At 36.6% G+C, this 16,257-nt stretch overlaps 1 protein-coding gene across 1 annotated transcript in view; it reads right to left on the reverse strand.

Annotated features, from left to right (window-relative positions):
* grm8b (glutamate receptor, metabotropic 8b) overlaps positions 1-16,257 on the reverse strand; it is a 121,394-nt gene that overhangs the window by 21,769 nt on the left and 83,368 nt on the right. The window contains 1 exon segment of the mRNA XM_043227272.1: positions 3,433-3,633. Coding sequence (XP_043083207.1) covers positions 3,433-3,633 — 201 coding nt within the window.

The following is a 16,257-nucleotide window of genomic DNA, read 5'->3' on the forward strand; positions in this document are numbered from 1 at the left end:
AAAATCTAAACTAATTAAAATAAAATAATAGACAAATATGCTGCATATTACAAAGGTGTGGCTTGATTTCTGTTCAGTATAAATAAAACACACATACAAACACAAAACACACGGACAAATAAAGAACACATCAAAAAGACTTGGAGTGTCCTTTAGTATGCAGGTGAATAAAAAAAGTAAATATGTAAAAAAGTAAAATAAAAGTTATAGAAAGTTATATATTTTTATATACAATAAAACAAAATAAAAAACGATATGAACAACAAAATAAAAAAATATATATACATTGAATTTTATTTCACATAATTTGCTAATATTTCTATATAATATTTTAAGAATAAATAATAAAAAAGTATTACGCCTGCTTATATGGGGTATATCCATGTACTCCACACAAGACACGTACAGCATAATACGGGACATTCAGTGTGGCCATGACAGACTTGTTCATTTTGTAGTTCAGCTCTAACACACATATCTAAAAATAAGCATATGTATGAAGCCACTGAAGTGCGTCTGATTGTAGTTGACTTGGCAATTGCCTGCTGGCCACAGAGACTGTCATAGCTCTGGGATAAAGGTTGTGGGCTTGAAGCTCGACTCTGCTGCTTTTATCATTGACTTGATTAGAAATCATCCTCTTTCTGTTCACCGCCAAAAAAAAAAACATCCCGTACTACCTCGATCAAGCAGTCCATGCAAGAAAAAACACATAAGAAACGTCAGATGTGCATCACGTGATCCTGAACGCACACGATGGCTCATCTATGTACAAATACATACACTCGTGCATGCGAGGCGAACACACGCAGCGCTGTGAATGATAATGAATGCAAAACACAAAAGAAGCATTTGAAATGCGTTCTGTCAAACAAATTAAACGTTACACATTGCATTATATTTGACTCACGAATCCGGCTGAACGTAAACATCAACAGTTTAGCGTCACATGACTGAGCACAGCCAAACTAGCATGCGCTCGCGGTCACGTCCATCCTAACGCACTCATTTGTGCAGAGGCGTAAAACCCTTCAAGACACGCTTTTATATTCATTACTCTGAGAAACTGGCCATGTTTTACCCTAGAAGTCAGAAAACCCTTCCTGCAGTTTTTGCATCTTTTTTTTTCTTTTTCTCGGTCACAGCCTTCAGTGTTTTAATGAGGGCTGCTAAAGTAACTTATTCATTTATCACATTTAATTATTTATTTTTAAATAATGCACTGCGAACTCCAACGAGCCTTGCGAAACCTTAAATTATCTAATAATTGCTTAACAAATATTGACAAGATTAATTTGATGAATTGATCAGAATGGGAAAAGAATTCTAAATAAAATGCAGAAGTACAATTCAAACTATTAACAAGCTATTGAAAGAAAGAAGAGATACAAAGTGTTACAGAAGAAAGAAAGGCGGATATTGCCATCCGTAAAATAATACTGGTAATTTGATTGATGTAACTGAATTATTTGATTTTAGTTTGGATATTTTCTGGTGTTATTAGCATTTAATCTCAAGCTAGCAGAGAGTAAAAGATACCACATTTTTCAAAACTGCATCTAAACAACTGTCATCAGATATCTGGGAGTTTTATTTCAAAGTTTTTACATTTATTAAATGTACAAATGAATTCGATTCCAAAAGCAAATGTGAAACTGGTCAAACCAAGCTATTCATTTATTCATTTTTAGTCACTGAAATGTACATGAAGCAGAATAGAGCAGTATGCATAAATGTTTGACCAAATGACTCCACCACATCAAAAGCAGCAAAATATATATATATATATATATATATATATATATATATATATATATATATATATATATATATATATATATATATATATATAGTGGGACTCATTAAACTCTCGCAGTGAAATGAACTGAGGAAATGTATTCTTTCATGCCTGGAATGAGTCAAACATTCACTTTTCACAATCCAATCAAATAACAATGCATAAAATCAAGACCCACACCAACAATGTTGCCTCAAGTAAGAAATGTGTCGTATTATAGACAAAAAAAGGGGTTGTGAATGCTGGTATTAAGCTTTACAGAGATTACAGATACTGAAAATGCTTTAAAATGTTCAAGGAACAGGACTATAAGAGAAAGCAGAAGAAGTGGGCGCGTCACCATCTGCATTACAGCAGAAATCCCTCTGATCTACATAAAAGAAAAAGGCTAAAAATAAGTTGAACAGAGGAGAAAAGCTCAAATCGTTTAAAATGTGAGAGATGTGGTTTAGGAGAAGATCACTAAAAAACGATTTAGCAAAAACAGGGAACCCTGCGCTGAGGAATTTTTGATGTACTGCATGAAGTAACAACATGTAGAAGCTAAAAGGGATGTGTGTGTGTGTGAGATGAGCTGAGGTGAGGAGTTCACGTAAGGGAGACAGGAAGTAGCAGAATACAGAACCGAGGAAGAGGAGCGCAGACAGACCTTAGTGAAGGAACTGAACGATTCTGCTGCATTTAGACGTTTGGAGAGAGGAGAATGAACACACACTCTACGAAAAGTGCTTTTCAAGCCAGGATTGTCTGGTTTCCAGCCAAAATATTTACCAATTCTTAATCAGGAAAGGATATTATTTTAGATTTTTTTTTTTTTTTAAATTAAGAGAGTTTTTACTGGAAACAAGCAAAATAATCTTCTTTTAAGATAAAATAAGATTATTTTTTCTTAACCCATTGGCAGATTATTTTGCTTGTTCTAAGTCACTTAATTTAGACTTTTTTTCTGAAAACAAGACAATCATTTTTGCTTGCCTAAAAAATCCTTCTCGATTTAATAATTTTTTTGATATTTTGGCTGGAAACAAGACAAAAAGTCTTGGCTGTGCAGTACTGATGAACAGATTTTTTTTAGGACAAACATATGCGCCTTTTAAAAATATATATTTTACATTTTTTAGGACCAGGGTTGTTTTTAATTTAATTTTGATTTATTTTGATTTACCTTAAGCTTTCATTAAGTAGCAATAAAATGGTTATTTAAAGTAATAAAATCCAATGATTTAGAAAATTATGTATAAGCAACAAGGGTTGTGTAATTTCCAAGTTTAACATTTCTGATAAATTATTCAATTTAATAAAATAATCAACTAATTTAACAAACTTTTAAATTAATTAATTAATTTATTTTTTCGTTTAACCTGTCTAAACATTTATTATTATTCTTCTTTTACTGTAACATTTCTATAAAAAACAAGAAAAATGGCAGGTCAATTAAAATAAAAACATTTTTCTGAATACACAACAGGAGCTGTTCGATTTCACAGTGCAAACATTTCTAAATATGAACAAAGGTGGCTGTTAAAAATTATGCAAATTAATTAAACAATCAGGGTTGAGGTTCAAGTGTGCTTTCCAACAATCCAATTAAACCGAGTAGCAGAATAATGTATTAGAAGAGAGGACGTTCTCACCATTAAAACTGACGTTTCTGATGTACCCCAACAGCTCCTTGCCATCTATGTTGCTCATGCGTGGACAAAGTCCTGGATATCCCGAGCAGAGGTCCCGATGCATGCGGTGCAGCGCGTGGGCCATGGCATACACCGCATCCATCACAAACTGCACCTTTCCCTCTTGCTCATAAGTGGAGTCCCTGCCGACTTTCTCCAGCCCTGCAAAAAACCAACAAAGAAGAAAAAAGTCCAGTGCAAAAGTGTTCAAATCTGGCTCATAAGAGTTCAGAGATTCTGCGTTTCATTTATTTCCCTAAAAATGCCCAAGTGACAGGCTCGGCGCAGGTTCTTGGCCGACTCTGGATGGAGGCATTCATTTATATGCGAGTTTAATTTATTTGCAAAGCTTTTCAAAGGATTTCCAATGCAATTTCCATTTTCCGAAGCACGCCAAGTTAATTCACACAATGCCTCAATGCCTAATGATGAATTCATGCCGTGTTCTGTGATAATTAGTTTATTAGCGCCGACTGGAGTGACCTTTCCAGTGAGGTTAGCTAGAGAAAATGACAAAAACAACACCAACAACAATGCAAGTGCGAATCTGCTGCAAAGACTATTGTATAACTTTCCTCCAAACCCTGAGTCTGAACACGGCCTCTTTTTTAAAAATCTTTTCTTAGCTTTAACTCAGCGTTATCCGTATCACCCACATGCATTATCTGAAAGCCGACCCTGCCGTGACACTATATAATATCTGGAGTTAATTGCGGAGTGTTTATACCTTCCCCATTTATGTTAAATCCTGCATAAAGCAACAAAGGAGAGCTTTAAAAATGGTCAGTAGCGGAGAGCAAATGAACAGGTCCAATTGCAGAGCTCAATCATTGAACTTGTCAGGCTGGAATTTATAGGGGCTCATTTACAGAGAATGAAATACAATGCGTCTCAGTAGTGGACCGAAGTCTACAACTCAACTAAATGCGAAGCTTTTATCTTACCAGAGGGAGCACTTACTCGTCTTGTTGGTTTAATGAATCACTCAGGTTTAGCCACATTAAGGTGTTCTTGGACAGCGTATCTTTGGAAAGTGCCACAAACTAAACCACTTAATCTCAAGCAAAGACTGGACTATGAACTTGAAATAAGGCTCTAGACTGCAAACGAAACCACTTTGGCTGCCAAACATGGCTATTTGACCCCAGGGGATTTAATGTGGCCCAGGACTTGATATATTCTGCTTTTTGTTAAACTTATATAACAATATATAAAATATATAGCAGCAAACAGCGCTTGCCGGGGTTCGAGTGCTTTTGGTATTTAAGCACATAAGAAAAAAGACATTACATATTATTTAGCAAGCCTGGACACACCTAAATTATTTGTGTCAAATCCAGGTGATTCATTTTTTTCAAAACCAGATTCATTTGTTAAACCTCCACGTGTGGTCTGATCTCTCTGAAACGTTGTATGTTTGTTTAGAATCACCTGTTGCATGTGTTCAGTGAGGTTTGAGTCTTTGTTTACAATTGTAGGCTAGTTAACTAGTTTACAAAAGTAAGTTTTTCACATCATTTAAAAAAGGGTTTGATTGACGGCAGTGGTTCTAGAGCAGAGGTGTCCAAACTACGGCCCGTGGGCCAAATGCTGCCCGTGGATGAATTTTAAGTGGCCCGCAGCACTTCTATTAAAATGTACTATACATGGCCCGCCAAGCAGAATTTATAAAAAGTGCAGTTTTACAATGTCACAAACTTTTAGACCAGCTGTAGCAGTAAAAAGCTATTAAATAAAAATTCATATCCGTTCTCATTTCTCATAAACTGAGCGAGCTCAGAACAAATGCGTTTACTGTCGATCATGCTACTAAACAACTACTACTAAACTACTAAACAGCGCTGGATATCCACTCTTTAGAGAAATTTTCTTCATCAGTCGAAAAACCTAGGTCGAGTTTGCAAAAGTTTTGCAAAAAATGTGAAATACCGAAACTTTTGCTAGGCTCATGATCGAATCTGGAGTGTGTGCATGAGCCAAAGATTTAACCAACAGAAGACACTTGAGCCTGTGACTGGGAGTTTAGGAGTTATGAGTGATTTTGTACTTTCGATCACTGTAGCACCCCCATCAGACCGACTGTGGCAAGCCTCGGTTATGCTGTGTTGGTGTGAGTACTACCATTCCTGTAAGTTTCAAGTCACTACGACTTGTTTTGAAATGAATCTGTATTAAAACAAATCAGTTGAGTGAATGTTTCAGTGACACACTCATAACAACAGTCACAATTCGTTTTAGAAGAAATTAACCTGTTTTTTTGTTTAATCAACAACAATATTTCTAAAGCAGATATAAATAGCAGAAGCATTGCGAATATCTGACACACACAAAGTTGCGAAGTTTCAGAATGAATCGTTTTTTGAACAAATCGTTTGGGATGAATGATTCTGTGAATTGTGTTAGTCTCTGAATAAATCTGTGTTTGTAATTAATTGAACGACACACTCATAACCTACATGGTTGTTGAGTGAATAATTCATTGATTCACTAAGAGTTTTTTTTTCAGAATGAATCAATGTTTTTGAATGAACTGATTGAAAGAGTGAGTTCACTCATAACAATGCTAATTTGTTACCATCTACTTGTGCAACAATGTAACAATGTGAGTCAGTGAAAATCCTCACCACCTCACCAATTCACCATTTAACACAATAATATATAGGCAATCTGAAATATTTTAGAAACGCCTTTGTAATACCCACAACATCCAAATTGTGTGCGTTTTGCACAGACAAGTGACAATATAAATATCAAAGTGAATCTGAATTTGAATATTCATGTTTTAAAACCCATACAATTTTAAAAGTGTCTTCTTGGAAGGGAGAGTGGCCATTCCTGATGCATACGGTTAAGCCAAGACATTCTGTGCATAAAACTCAGTCCAAACACACATTAGTCTCATAATCAGTCCCAGATCTGAAGGCTGAGAATGTCTGGAGGCATAAGGGGGAAGGAACTTTTGTCTAAATGAGTGATAAGTGGCAATGTAGAGGACAATCATTAAAACTAGCATCTTAATTAAACTTCATTTACGGGGCCTAATTGAATTTGCCCCGGACGAGACCAACACATATCGCCGTTTCGCAGCAGACGAAAACAGCTCTGCCGTGGTTAGATGGGAAAATCAGATAAATGACAAATTAATTACAGAGATTTTCTTTCATCAAGAGATTAATGAAGGGAAAAAAAAGCAGGAACAACATCAGAGGCCATTTTTGCTTCTGACAGCTTTGAATACATTTCCATTAATGGAGTGACATTACATCTGCAGTTGTTCATAATTTTTTAAAGTGTCACGATAGAGAAGAAATGTCAGAAATTGACTTGACATCAGCTGGGCTAATTTTGTGACTGTTTAATTTCCCCAAATGCAATGCACGTACCTTCACTTTACGTTTAGATGAATAACCATCAATAAATAAACAAAAGTATTGTACATTAACTGGTATACACTGTATGTGTTTACACGTATATATTTAAACTCATACAATTTATACTATATATATAAATGTATTTAATATATAAATATAACATATTTTTCTGAAATACATGAAATTCATGTACATATATATATATATATATATATATATATATATATATATATATATATATATATATATATATATATATATTATATAACAGTTTTCACAAAAATATAACATTTTATTTTGAGCAGCAAATTAGCATATTACAATGATTTCAGAAGCATCATGTCATGACAGTGGAGATTCTAATGGCTTCTGGATATATATACGAAATCTTAACTAAACAGGAAGCTTCTCAAAATGTTCTTTTTGCTCCTTCCTATCAATCCTCAGCCGCAGAAGTGATGGGAAGGAAGGAAAAAAATGTCGTTATAGACAACACAGCTTGAGTACAACTGACAAAGACATTATGAAGAAGTAACTCCTAACTGCACGGGGACCGTAGCATGACAGAAATCACCTAATTTACAATCCAATTGACTTCTAGAGTTTTTTAGAATCCTGTCAGTGTCAATCTATGGAACATTTCACAGTAATGAGGAAGTGCAACTAAAGCACCTCATAGCTGGAGCACCTCCATTCATTACATTCTCGTTTTCCTTATTAAAAATGACAATTTGAAGTGAACATCAACAAATGGGAATGTGTTTTATGAGCTGCTACTTATGTTGTTGTCTCAACGGCAGAATGTCTGCAGAGCAGTCAGATGCACGATTCTTTTTACCACATATGTACCTTTTTTCTTCTCTAATTAAAAAGGAACGTAAATCAGGCCACGCATTTGCATAGGATGGTAATATTGCCCCGCTTTTTGACAGGATCGAAAAGGTATGAGGGGAGGGGGAAAGTAGCATGCTAAATCTTGGAGTTTTAATGAAATCTAAGCGTGAAGACATTTATTGAAGGTGGCTGTGATGGCTACCTGACGAGATTAAATCATCAAAACTCGCTCCATACAAATGGCACTCATAATTTGCAGCAGCAACATTTTAATGATCGTGTATTCATTTGAAGTTTTAATGCGAGGGTAGCTGACATCCCAAGCTGTGATATAGCCTTCGATTGCATCGGAAAACCCTTTGGCAATTTTTATGAACTAGCTAGTGACAGAAGTTCTGCACAGGCACAAGAAAAACTGTGATAATCTTAAACATTAATCATTACAATGAGAGCCTTTCGTGAAATGATTGCGCTGCATAATAGGATCTTTATGTATTTACCTGTCATTTCGCGAGTTCTTATCCACGGTTCCTTAATTGCAGACACAGCCCTCTGGATTAACAGTACTCGCTTGTGTCTTGCTCAGGGGCATGATGGGATGTGGAAGTCTTGATTCAAATCTAAATCTTTGGTATTACCACCCAAACTCAATTATTTAAAAGTAGTACTACACAACTTTCAAATAAATCACATTTCAGGAAAATTGAGTCTCCTGCTTCTCCTGCCTCAAATGTTTCTTTTGAAAAACTGTTCTCTATAAACTTTGAGCTACTTTCGCATCCATTTTATAATCTATTCTCCAAACAAATTTTAGAAATAAAATGTTCGAGGATCGATTATTTCTCCTAAGCTATAAAAGAGCAATCTCTGGGCTTTATTACATATGCAATAAAGATCAGAAAGTGTATGTCATCATTTTGATCTTTGTTACATAAATATACACACTTGGCTGCCTTACAGTATGTAAAACTATGGAACCCTGCACATGACAAAATTGGGCAAATAATTTGTTCCTCAATGTACTAAAATGTGCGTATGATTACCATTTTGTACTATATGTACTAAACCGTGCTAATTCATTCCCTTGATTTGCTAAATTGTGCGTACAATTTACTAATTTGTTCCCTCGATTTATAAATCGTACACACTTTTTACTGATTCATTCCCTCGATTGATAATTTGTGCTCACAATTTTCTAACTCATTCCCTTGATTTATAAATCACGTGCACAATTTATTGAGGGAATTAAATACTAAATCATGCACATTAAATAAATTATTCTTTTTGTAATCTAGCTACAAAGAAAAACACGCGGTCGCGGTAAAGGATGGGTTTTTTTTTTGTACTTACTGAATCTTGCCTGACAGAATAATGAAAGCATTCATGCTCTACAGAAGCATGTTGGGCCTGGATTAGCATAAACGGTTTATAGTCAAGGTAACATGCTCTCAGGAGCCGTTCAAAAAGATTCTCTCCATATATGGACGTCTTCCATGGGTTACATCGTTCAGAATCAAAAAGTACTTGAATTGACAGCACACTTCAACAACGCGGTTCACATTCCTCTCGTCGTACTGTGAGCAAAAAAGAACAGAATGAGGAGTTAGCCATTCAATTCTGCCGTGACTCACAGGAGACATTTGGCAAAAAGCATGCAATTTTGATACTTCCAAGAAAACAGGGACAAAGGTGTACTTTATAAAATGTCTTCAAGTGCCCTCCACTTAACAGGTGTCTTTGGCTTGCTTTCATTGTTCTCGTGGACACCCATTTTGCTCGCGCATAAAGGGCTCGGAGCTATTAGAGTTGAGGCAAGTGCCGAGCACCGTGAGTGGAGCTCAGACCCGACACAGCCGCTTAGCGTTTAGATGCTTTTTCATAGTGAAAGGCTGCGATGCAGGTGCACAAGAGGGCTGAAAAATGAGCTATTACACAGGCTGCCTACGCCAGACGCTCTCATGTGAATCCCAAACATTTCAGGGAATTTACTTGAGAGCGTTGTTTTCTCCACGTGAGACAAAAGAATATTAATTGGTCATTCCTTTGAAGCAGTGCATTCTCATCCCCGCTTATGCTTTTAATACATGGCACATATATGCAAAAAGAATTTGTAGTTGCTATCTATTTATCTACCTATCTACCTATCTATCTACCTATCTATCTATCTATCTATCTATCTATCTATCTATCTATCTATCTATCTATCCATCCATTCATCCATCTATCCATTGATCTATCCTTCTGCTCTTCTCTTCCACCAATAATAAACAAAATTGTCTTTATATATACATACATATATTATATATATATATTATTCTTTCACGAGACATGAAATGATAAACAGTTGATCTGGCCATGACACAACAAGGCCATTGAGATACAGAAGGGTATTTTAACGTGGATCTCCACGTGGCCTCGTTTTCCAAAAGTCACGGCGTCCACTTACAGCGAGAGCACACAGGTAATTCAAAGTCATTATCGAAAGTGTTCTCTCCAATGAATTGTCTGACAATGATCGTGGTGTCCTCTTATCCTCGCTCGAGTGGAAGTTTGCACTAAACACTAATTATCACACAGTGGTTCTTAACTCAGCGAAGCGTTTGCGACGCACGAACACACACGCACAAAAACGTTCGCGAATGAACCTAAATGACAGTGCGAGCAAATTACATAGTATTCTGAACAGGAGAACAATGTTGGTATCAAGGACACCCACCTCGTGCCCGGCTATCAGACAAGTTCAAACATCAGATGCGGTCTTTTTCGCCCGTGGAGGTCTTGCATTAGCATTCGGTCAGAAAGTTTGTGACTTCGATTGACCTCTGAATGCATTTTCAGAACTTTCCTTCGCGCGGGTTTCCCCACTTCATCCGAAAAGGAACATACTGTGAATGTTTTGTTGACACTCCTGTATAATCACTCCTACCTCGGCACATAAGTTAGACGTAAAAAGTGGCCCGTTTCGTGGCAGGGGTTTCGGTGAGGGGATGTGAGTGCTATTAACTTTGAGTTCTGGCCCTGCATATGTAAGCGTGCGCCTACTCAGGGTCCTGTGAGGGTCCTTTCAGCTTATCGCCTCGGGCTACTTGTACCACTGCTGCGTTATTAGCATCAGAGCACCTGAAAAAGAAAGGATGTGGGTGTACCTGCTCCTACAATACAAACTCTTTGCACCTACATGCCCTCTGGAGTCTCACCTGCCATTTACAATAAAGCAACAGCTGCACCATGTCTGCAGAGAGTGCAGCGATCTACAAAAAAGCTTTTGTGAAGTTCATAAGACTTTATTGAACTCTGGATGTGAGCACTAGCGAAATTCCAATGTGGCATAGGATCCATTAAAAGGAAACTTTACAGTGTACAGGCTTTGTATTTCATGTGATATGCTGTTCCTAAAAGCATTACAGAAGTTTTTTTTTTGTCTGTGAAAACTGACAGCATGGCACAGTAGCTGTTTGGTCATATTTACCATTGTTAAGCAAATTTTCCGTGTGCCACATCCAGTTATTTCAGTAAGAATCCACATCCACACTTGGGAATTTAACGTGAGGGTAAAGGATATCAGCTACCTACAATATTTCTTAAAATATGCCAGCTGGTTTTTATGCCAGAAATATCCAATCCAGGAAGAGTCAATGTCAATTGACTTTCGCAAGTTAGGGAAAAAAGAAAATGAACAGTTTTAACTGTGGAACATATTGTTATCCATCTCCTACTGATAGGATTATAAAAAATGGGTGTTACTTTACCAAAATGTAAAGCTAACTGTGAAAGATTACTCTCATTCTTAAGCATAAGCTTATGTCAGTTTTGTGTTTTTATGAATGTCTTAATGAATTAATTGTGTCTTATGTGTCTTGGGTTAGAGAATCATTTAGTTAATCAATTCATTAATAAACACAACCAAAACAAATAGTATTACTTAAAATTTGTGCCTACATATCTATTACGAGTCTCCAGAAAGTCATAAGGCCTTGTTGATACATAACAAACTATATATATATATATATATATATATATATATATATATATATATATATATAAACTCTATTTTTGGACCATGGTGATGTCAGCTGAGAAGAAACATTGTTTACGAACACAATAACAATAACAACATTTGTTATAAGTATAGTTTATGGAAATTCTGTCATTATTTACATTAATTGTTTACCATGATATCACACATACATCTCAAAGATGTCTACCTGATGTTCATTTACCAGTGATGGGAATAACGGTGTTATAAATAAACAGCGTTAATAACTGTTATTTTTTTCAGTAAAGAGTAATCAAACAAATTACTGTTTTCCCCAAAATGTGCCGTTACTGTATTATATTATAATATAATTCGGATTTAATTTTGGGTGTGCATAGGTAGCATTCACACACGCAAAGAAAGATGCAAAGCAAGAGAGTCTTTCATAACATGCAGACTTGTTATTTTTGAACTCGATGCTACTGGTCTAATTGGATTCAATGATCTAAGCTAAGCTAATGCTAAAAGTGCTATCGCCTGGAGATCGGCTGAATGGATTTAAAAATGGTAAATCTCAAATGATTACCTCTGGGGGAGTTGGAGAATGAGCCTATTTCCAAAAAAAGTAGAGTGTCCCTTAAGGTACTGCAGTACTTTCCCTCATAATTAGTTGCTTTAATAATGATGTAACTCAGTTATTATTTTTGAGAAAAACTTTTTAAAGTAACATACCAAACAATGGTATTTACATCTGGAAGATGTATGTTTTGAGGTGTTTGATCGTCGGCAATACGTCTATAGGACGTTTCCTGTTAGACGCCAAATAAACATTTAGAAAATGTCTTTAAAATGATTAAAACTGTCATCTTAAATACATTTATCAGATGTTTGTGCACAGCTGATGCTTTCCAGATGAAGCTATCTTAAACAGACATCTTGCCGCCGTACGTGTGCTATCTTGACAGCTTTCAATTAAATTACTGTAATTGAAGCCAATGAAATTTAAATAATCATTAGGTATTTTTTGACCATACAATAAAAGTCAGCAGTGTCTAAAACAACATTTTCTAAATATCTCTATTGTGCTTATGATTTGAGGAGGATTTCTTAAACTATTCCTTTTAGAAAAGTCAATGCAGTTGATTTTAATTAGTTTTAAAAAAGTATGTCACTTTAAAGAGTCAAATCCCATAAAACTGGTCAGTACACAGGAATGTTAGCTAGAAACATTCACACGCAATTTTTGGCACACACATCTCGTAAGAAGCGAATGTAACAGAATACAAAATCAAAGTCCATTAGCTTCCCTGCCAGTTCTGATGCAACATGTAGGACACATTAGATGTATCCCACAACCACAGACATCAATACACAGAGACATGCCTGCTTTAGAGACACGCTGCAACATGTGAAAGCAAACAGTGTGATATCAGCACTTTGACAGGGTTAATCTTATATTCACAGAGCTCTCTTTGCTCTTCACACACGCAGGTGAACACTGACCGCACGTGTTGCAGAGTCAGCTGTTTGATTACTGCGCAGACCGGCACTGATAAAAGCTGCCTCACCGGCTCCACCAAACCTCAATCTCTGGCTGATCATAAAATCAATTCAGACCGCCGCTGCCTGCCTCAATCCCACAGATAAGTCTTACACACACGGTCCGCTTTCAAACTCAATTCCTTGCTAGTCAAAATACGCCTTCTTCAGCAGGCAAGCTGAGTCCAGAGATTTCGCTCATTCGCTGTCCTCCAGCAAACCCTTCGCCGCACATTTTGTAAATCCAGTTTCATTTGCCTGACATCTTTCTGTGGGATTTAGCCTGAAGTACTTGTCTTACGAAGAGTCAGAATACACGAAAGATCGCTCTCTTCTTGACTTGTCCTGTCTGGAAAATGCTGTAGTCAGCAAAATATACTTACCAGGACAGTTTTTTTTAGACATATAATGTTAATTATATATATAATTATATAAGTCAATGGATGTGGCTATAAATTAAACAGACCGTTATTAACATCTGGGGCGTTCTGAGTGTTTTTAGTTTGTTGTCGTGTAGTTACTAGGGCATTCTGAGTATTTTAGTTTGTTGCTATGCAGTTACTGGGGTGTTCTGGGTATTTTAAGTTGTTGCCAAGCAGTTACTGGGGCATTATGAGTGCATAAGTCTGTTGCTATGAAGTTACTAGGGTATTCTGAGTGTTTTAGTTTTGTTGCTTTGCAGTTACTAAAGTGCTCTGGGTGTTTTAATTAGTTGCTATGCATTTACTAGAGCTCTTTGTGTTTTTAGGTTGTTATATGCAGTTGTGGTGTTATGAGTGGGTGGTCTTGTTGCAATGAAGTTGATCAGGTTTTGGGTGTTTTTTCAGCATGTTGCTAAGTTGTTGGTTAAGTTTGTTTCTATGTGGTTGCTAAGGTTTTCTTAGTATTTTGCAATGATGATGTGGTGCCTAGCTGTGACTAAACATATATAGAGTGCCAGACATATAATTGCCATTAAATTCTATTATTTGTCCCAAATCATTGTTAATGTGCATACAGACACTTCTTAGGTTTTAAGAATCATTTAAAATTTTTAGCAAAACATTTGTATTTCTGTGGCTTTAGTTGATGTGCCTCATATAAAGGGATACAGATTACCCTTTCTTTAAACAAAAAAAAATATAACTTTTTAAAACATTGCTATGAATTTGCTAGAGAGTAGAGATTTGCCTGAATGCTTTAACCACTGGGCAATTATTTATACAGCCAACACAAATGCAGTCAGACTATATCTAATTACATCTTCCCTTCAAACATCATATTTAACTACTATGTTGAACATGTTTCTCTATGTAGCGCATTTGCAACGAGCATCAAAGAAATGCCAGTTGTCCACTTTGATTTCTTCTTCCAGTACAGTCTATTTTTTTTCTTAACTGACTGCATGGAGAGTTTATGAAGTCTAAATCAGGATATAGCTTAAGTGAATGCCGTGACAGAGATCCCCTAAAGTGAACTGATGCATTCTCACGGCTTGCTACCTCCGCTAACAGCCCAGACAGGAATGCATCACTGCTCTACTAAATATAACACTATGGCGTTGAGTGCTCGGATTCACAATTGCTTGTCTATGAGGCTGCCTGGGAGATATGCTGAAACAGAATCAGTGGTGCATCACCATCATGTGACATCAAATTGGCCCTTTTGACCCCCTCTGGGCTAAAAAAAGGGAAAAAAAAGGACTGCTGGAAGGTGCAGATGCATATCTCAAAGATAAAACATAATTCTAATTTTAATTTTTAAACAGCTATTCCATACAGTTTTCTATACGACTAGGAACCAGGAAGGTGTTAGATAGTTGCTAACTGGTTAACAAGGAGATTTCAGTGTGTGTTAACTAGGGTGTTGCCCTGTGGTTGTTATATGTTTGCCAAGGTGTTCAAAGTGGCTAATAGAGAGTTGCTATGTGGTTGCAAATGTGTTTCAAGTCGTTACTAAGGAGTTTCTAGGGCATTCGAGCAGTTGCTATGTGGTTTTTAGGGCTTTGTTACATGGTGCTTTTTAGTCAAGCTCAATAGCCTTTAACAATATTTCTATGTAGTTGCTACAGTGTTCTGGGTTGTTTCTATGGAGCTGCTATGCAGTTTTGGGTTGTCGCTTACCAAAGTAAAGAGTCTCAAACAACAGTTATGTGTGGTTGCTAGGGTGCTCTGGTTGTTTTGTTGCTACCTGGTTCCTAGGGTGTTTTGAGAGGTTGCTAAGGAGGGGCTGGGGTTAGGTTTGCCATATGGTTTCTGGGTGTTTTGGATTGTTGTTTACTAGCCAATTTCAAGAGACTCAAAAACATTTCTGAGTGGTTGCTAGGGTGTTATGTATGATTACTTGCAATGATGTTGATAGATGGTTGTTAAGGTGTTCTGGGTTGTTGCCTACTAGCCAAAGTCAGGAACTTCAAAAACATTTCTATACAGTTTCTGGGTCAAGAGCCTCAAACAACATTTCTATGTGGTTGCTATGGTTCTCTGTGTGGTTGCTAAGGAGTTGCTATGGTTTTCTGGGTTGTTGCTTACTGGTTCAAGAGAGCATACACTTAAGCCTGTTGACATTCATAACATTATTCATTATTCATCATTCAGATGTCCAGTGTGTGTTACATACTAATGGATAAAAAGTTCCTTCTTATATTATCTCACTGAATATTTAGTTCCTCTCAGAACATTAAATCCACTGCTAATGCCACTTCATGGTGTATTGCAGTATTTGAATACTTAGAAACTGAAATAATGGTGTATTGCATATATGTGTCTTTCTGGCATCTTCATTGCTTCTATTCAAATCTACATTTCCTCTGCCCCAGCGTCGCGCGGCCCCTGACAGCTGGGATATCTCAGCATCTGTTTTTGTTATGTGACAAAAAGAGCATCTTTTTGTCATGGCTTAATAGCTCTCCCTCTTCGTACTACTTTAAGGAATAGATAATGGTAATCAGCATGTATGCCAGGACGCTGTTGACAGAGGCATCCATCTGCAGTGAAGCGTAGTCTGAGCATCTCCTTACAGATCATTCAGAAAGAGGGAGCGAGGGAGCAAGAGAGACAGCCATGTGCCGCATCCACAGCTATGTAA

The sequence above is a fragment of the Puntigrus tetrazona genome, chromosome 25, assembly GCF_018831695.1.
Source record: "Puntigrus tetrazona isolate hp1 chromosome 25, ASM1883169v1, whole genome shotgun sequence".
In the NCBI taxonomy this organism is placed as follows: Eukaryota; Metazoa; Chordata; class Actinopteri; order Cypriniformes; family Cyprinidae; genus Puntigrus; species Puntigrus tetrazona.